Source organism: Arachis ipaensis, chromosome B03, assembly GCF_000816755.2.
Source record: "Arachis ipaensis cultivar K30076 chromosome B03, Araip1.1, whole genome shotgun sequence".
Lineage (NCBI taxonomy): Eukaryota > Viridiplantae > Streptophyta > Magnoliopsida > Fabales > Fabaceae > Arachis > Arachis ipaensis.
Window position 1 is genome coordinate 47,208,194 of NC_029787.2, and position 6,424 is coordinate 47,214,617.

General features: G+C 42.5%; 1 protein-coding gene across 1 annotated transcript; it reads right to left on the reverse strand.

Moving 5' to 3' along the window:
- On the reverse strand, nt 1,823-3,147 carry LOC107633118. The gene is made up of 2 exons (XM_016336752.1): nt 2,586-3,147; nt 1,823-2,406 (listed from the first exon to the last, which is right to left on the reverse strand). The coding sequence occupies exons 1-2, from the start codon at nt 3,145-3,147 to the stop codon at nt 1,823-1,825; spliced, it is 1,146 nt and encodes a 381-aa protein (XP_016192238.1).

A 6,424-nucleotide genomic window follows, 5' to 3' on the forward strand; every position in this document is an offset into this window, starting at 1 on the left:
CACGCATCACCTTGTCCCGCCCACAGTGAGAACGGTGGTGGTATTCTGCTCACGAGGAAACGAAATTAATTACTTTATAACGAATTGAGATTAATGAATCTAAGTTTGATAATGGATAAAGGATTGTGGTTAATAAATATAATAACTTGTAAAATTGGTTAAAGACACTGATGTTTACTGAGTATGGCTTGACTGGTTAGATTGGCAAGGTCGTGGGTGTCGTCCCGCTTGCGTATTTTTGGTTTGGCACTTGCACCTGGCAAGGACGGAGGTCTCATGCTACTTGCTCGTGGTTGCGGTGTGACTTGGAAAAGGTGACAGGACACGCTCCCTCTGAGACAAAATGATACCCCTGATGAGAAAGTGACAAGACACTCTCCCTCTGAGACCAGCTTGTGATAAGTTGAGAATGTTTATTTTGGGAATGTGGTGGATTTTTTCCCATGTTCTCTCTGATTGCAAGGTGATGGGGCACTCTCCCTCTGAGACAAGTGATATAGCACTCTTCCTCTGAGACAGAATGATACCTTTAGTGAGAAGGTGACACGACACTCTCCCTCTGAGACCGGCTTGTGATAAGCCTAGATAGTTTTTCTCTTGGAGATGTTCAATCGAGAGACAATGTCCAAGCTAGCTACCAGATGTGTTGGGTTCTAGCAGTTTAACCAACACGTGAGCTCATGGCCAGTAGGACAGGCATGCGTCATCTTCATCTATGTGACATTGTTTGAGTTTGTTTATTGTATTTGGTTTGCCTATCTGAATATCTGTTAATTACTAATTGTATTACTTGTTATACTTGTTTATTGATTGTGTTTAAATTGTTTTACTTGTATTTTCTACTGCTGAACTAATCATTAGAAACAAATTGGGAATTTAAGATGTTGAGACTAAACATTGAGAATAAATCGATAACATTGAGACTGATTTTTAATATAGAATTAGTGAATTTGGACAATTATGATATTAGGAGAGATGGTGACTTATACTGGGAAGAACTAAGATCTTCGTCAGGCCGGTGCATTGGTATCTGATTATAGCCTGAATAAGCGTCCATAAAGCTCAGGTACCGATATCCCGCCGCTGCGTCAACCAGCGCATCAATGTTGGGCAGGGGGTAGCAATCCTTGGGGCATGCTTTGTTGAGATCAGAGTAATCCACACACATCCTCCATTTTCCATTGTGCTTTTTAACTAGAACTACATTCGACAGCCACGTCGAGTAGTCGAGTTCTCAAATAAATCCTGCTTCGAGGAGGCTAGCCGTCTGCCTGGCCACCTCCTCTGCTCGCTCTTGCGACATTTTTCTTCTCCTTTGAGCTACCGGTCTGGCTTCCGCCATCACGGCCAAGTGATGTGACATGAGTTGGGGGTCTATCCCCGGCATGTCGGCTAGCGTCCATGCAAAGAGGTCGTCGTTGGCCCTTATCATTTCCATTAAAGGTTCCTTCAAGTCGTGTGGGAGGTTTCTGTTCATGAAGGTGAACTTCTCCTCCGTATCCCCGACTCTGAACCTCTCTAAGTTCCCTTCCGGCTTGGGTCTCGGCTTGTCGCTGACTCTAACGTCTAAGTCGGCAAGGAACACCCCCGATGCCTCTTTAGATTTCTTCCTTAAGGAGAGGCTGGCATTGTCGCAAGCGACTGCCGTTTCCAAGTCTCCTTTTATGGATCCCACGGATCCGTCATCAGCGACGAACTTAATTATCAACATCTTCGTGCTGATCACTGCTCCGAGGTCATTGATAGTCTTCCTCCCTAGGATGACATTGTAAGCCATGGAGTCTCGTAGAACCACGAACTCGGCCATTACCGACCTCTGTCCCTATCCTGATCCTACAGTTATTGGTAGGGAGATTATCCCATCTGGCTTGATGAAGTGGTCGCCCAAACCCACCACACCGTGCTGGTGCGTCTTTAAATCGGCATCCCGTAGGCCCAAGGCGTCAAACACGTTACGAAACATGATATTCGAGTCTGCCCCAGTGTCCACGAGGATCCGCCTGACGAGGCCGGTTCCCACTCTAGCCGTGATGACCATAGGAGGATTTTCCGTGGTCTCATCGAACCATTGGTCCTCTGGACCGAAAGAGATGGGTAGGAGCCTCTTGGAACTTTGCACAGAGGATGAGGAAACCGCCAAGACCTTGGCATCTTTCTTGTGTGCCGACCTCGACCTTGGAGGTGCATCTCTTGCTGTTACCACGTTCACTATGGTAAGGTTGTGTTCGTTGTCCTCCGGCTCGTGACGTCGCTTCGTCGCGCGGGTCTTATCCTCTCCCTCGCAGTCGTGATCTCGCCTTCTCGTCTCCCTGATGAGGTAGAAGAATTCGGCCAGCTTTCCGTCCCGAATCGCTTGCTCCAACGGGTCCTTCAAGTCGAAGCAATCCTGTGTCTTGTGTCCATAGCCTTTATGATAATCACAATAGAGGCTCTTGTTTCCACTGGTCCGGTCCTTTAGAGGTCAGGGCTTTGACAAAATTCCCTTCTCTGCTATCTGTTGATAAACTTCTATGATGGGAACGGTGAGGGGGTGTAATTGGTGAACTTCCCGACTCGAGAGAATGGCCTGGGTGTCTTGCTCGGACCGCCGTCTATGGCGTGTTCCTTCTGTCTTTCTCCGCTTCCGTGTTGCCGGGTTTGATTGTAGGAGGGCTGCCGTTTATTGGCAACCACGACTTGGCTGACTTCTTCATCGTTAATGTATTCCCTGGCTACACTTTGGATCTCCTGCATTGTCCACACCGGCTTCATGGTGAGGTCCTTTCTGAAGTCCTCGTTTAGAAGTCCATTCGTCAGGCATAGGCTAGGAACCAAATCAGTCAGCCCGTCGATCTCCAAGCATTCGTCATTGAACCGGTCTAAATATTTCCTGGTCAATTCACCGGACCTCTGCATCACCCCGAGCAGATTGATCGGGTGCTTTGCCTTTGCGATTCTGGTAGTAAATTGGGCTAGGAAGGCGTGGCTAATATCCGAAAACTTGGCCACTGAGCCCTGTGGGAGGCTGTTAAACCACCGTATTGTCGGTCCCACGAGGGTGACCGGGAAAGCGCGGCACCTTACCTCGTCTCCCACTCCCTCCAGGTTCATCCTAGCCTCAAAGGCCGTGAGGTGCTCCTGCGGGTCTTGGATTCTGTCGTACCTCATGTCTGTCGGCTTGTCAAAGTGTTTTGGCAGCTGGACTTCGAGGATAGAACAATGAAATGGGGTTGCACCCGTTATCACTGGTCCCCGCGTTCTCCTTGTTCTTCCCTCGTCGTCTTCCCGGTCTCGATCTGCGGTGCGTCTCCTTTCGCGCCTGGTGTAGTTGATGGGTCGCGACGTCTCCTTGGGCGTCCTTCCTCCCTGGCGTTCTTGGGCTCAGATCGTGGGCTAGCCGTTCACCGGGAATGGCTTCTTGGAGGGGAACGGGAGTAGCTTGATTCGGGAGTTTGTTGGCGACGTTCCCGATCTGATAGCCGGCGCTCCAGGTCCTGCATCCTGTGATGCAGGTCCTGCATTATTCTGGTGTTGTTGTTGCCAGTTCCCCAAAAGGGGTGCCTTTCTTGAGATCAAGAGGTTCGTTGAGGAGGGGACCTCGTGCGCTTCCGAGAGGAAGCTACGGAGGCTTCCCCTCTGCGATCGGCCTCGCGGCCTGTTCCTCCTGGACCCAGTACAACGTCCATTCACCCCTCCCCATAGACGGCGCCAATGTTTGGTAGGTCGGGTACTGGACAGTTCGGATTGGTACTTCGGTTGATGAGAGGGGGAATCGCCTGGTTCCGGGTCACTGAGTTGGAGGAGGGGCAGCCGACGTCCCGAGCTCTTCGTGTGGAGAGAGGGGGGTGTCACCTGCAAAGACACTCCGACGCTCTAGTCAGCCCAGTGTGCAGGCGAAAAGGTGAGAGGATGGTATGTGACGTACCTTGGGGGAAGGGTAGGACCCTCCCCATATATACCATGTCAGAGGTGGGTCCCACAAGGGTAGACCCACCTTCCTCGAAGCTTCCTTCATACAGCTGTAGCGGAGCTGTCAGGGACGCGTGTCCGGGTGAGAGGTTGAGCAGCTCAAGCCCGACCGTTCGAGTCGGGTGGTCCACGGGTCGGGTCGGCCCGTATGTTGTTTGGGCCAGGCCATAACAGATTTATATCAAACTATTTTTACAAAACGATCGAGTTAGAGTTAACTGAATATTTCTTCGCAAATTGAAGGTATTCATAATTAAAAGTTCAACTAGATCTTTGACCACATGTATTTTGAAAGAAATATTCTGTTAATTTTAATGATTTTGATATGAAAATGATCTTCGAATAAAAACAAAAAAAAGTATAGAGATCTTATTGAAAATTTGGTGAAATTATTGGGACCAACAGAGTAATTAAACCTTTTAATTATTATTCTTATATGAAATATATAATACATTATTACAAATTAAAAGAAGAAGATAAAAATCATTATCTTAGTATGTATATAACAAAACTTCCATATCCTGCTAATGAATTTATAATGGGAAGATTTATAAGAGAAATAAATAGAGGAACAATTGAAAATAACTTTGGTGGAGCAACCTCTGCAATAAGAGAGGAAATAAAAGAACGTTGTATGCAAGAAGCAACTCAAAAAAGATTTGCAAATATAATTTGAATTTGCTGTCAAGATAATGAAGAGATACCTCAAAAATATGGTCTTAATAAAAATTTTCAAAGAAAAAGAAAATATCGATTTAGAAAAAACTTAAAAGTAAAACCACCATTGAAATTATGAATATTGAAGAAAAATTAGAAGAAGTTACAATGCTTTTTAAACAATTAAAAATGGCTCAAGAAAATAATATTATGGAACAAGAATTTCAAATAGAAGAAGAACTAGTAAATTCTGAAAATATAGAAAATGAAGAACACATCCTAGATTATTCAAGTGATGAAAAACCAGCAATTCCAATACAAGTAAAAAATGAACCTGGAACATCTAAGGATAATCAATCTCAATTTAAATGGAAAACAGGTTTTGAAAATTATACTTTTAAAAAGGGATTTATGAATAAAAATTCAAAATATACAAAAATACCATCAAAATATGTTCCTAAAATCCAGGAAATGGAAGGAGAAAGAATGCTCGATTTAGACTATAAAAAGAACGAAAAAGAAATTTTCGAAAATTGGTTGAATTTCTTTTTATTAGAAGCCTTTACTAATCCAAAACTTAGTGAATTATCTGGAAGAGATATTTGGAATTACATAGGGTTTCATACTAAAGGAACTATAAGAGATTATATGACATCAATAGAAAACCAAATAATAGAAGAATTAGCAACAAAAACAACAGTTTATGATAAGATATTACATATAATGATGATTCTGTATAGAGAATTTTTTGGAAAAAATATTATAGATCATAGACAAGAAGTTTATAATAAAGAATATCAAGAAGCAAAAAACCATTTAGCTAATATTCAGATATATGATCTATGTAATGTGGAGTCTTATATATGTGAATATAGAATACATTAGATGAAAAAGATAGTATGCAAATTCAAAGGATTAAAGAATTATGTGAAAAACTTCCAGAACTTTATATTCCAGAAGAAAATAACTACTTAATAGTAGAAACAGATGCTTCAGACATAACCTGGTCAGGATGTCTAAAAGCTAAGAAAGCTATAAAAAGTTTGGAACAAGAAAAAGAATCACTAGATTCTAAAGATTCTCCAAAGGAATTACTTTGCAGGTATATTTCAGAGACTTTTACTCCAACAGAACAGAGATATACCACTCATGAAAAGGAAACTCTAGCAGCAATTAAATCTCTTAAGAAATGAAAAATTGATTTACTACCCAGAGAATTTACATTAAGGACAGATTCAAGTTACCTAACAGGTTTTATACGATATAATTTAAAAGTTGATTATAATCATGGACGATTGGTAAGATGGCAATTATTTTTGTTACAATATCCAATAAAAATTGAATATATTAAAGGTGACAAAAATGTTATTGCAGATATATTAACAAGAGAATGGAGTTCGTCTACAACGCATTAGATCAAGAAATTCAAAAATATGAGCAAGAACTCGAAAAATACAAGCATTGTCAGCAAATAAGGACACAGATCCAATCTCTCAAGAAGGCCATCGAAGCAATGAAATCAACACAACAAGCAAAATCATTAGAGTTCAGCCAGCTAAGCGTGGTGGACAAATCAGGTGAAGAAAAAATTTCAGAAAATAAAACAATTGCTGAAATCATTAAAAAATCCACCCAAGATAAAAAATATTATGTAATTTATAATGGCCCCATGAAAGGAGTATATGATGCTTGGGAAAAAGCAGCACAATTCACACATCAATCAAGGATAATTCATAAAGGAGGGTTTCTAACACTGGAAGAGGCAAAGGAATCCTTCAGGGAATATGAAGCTCTCCATCCAGAGCAAACCTTAAAAAGA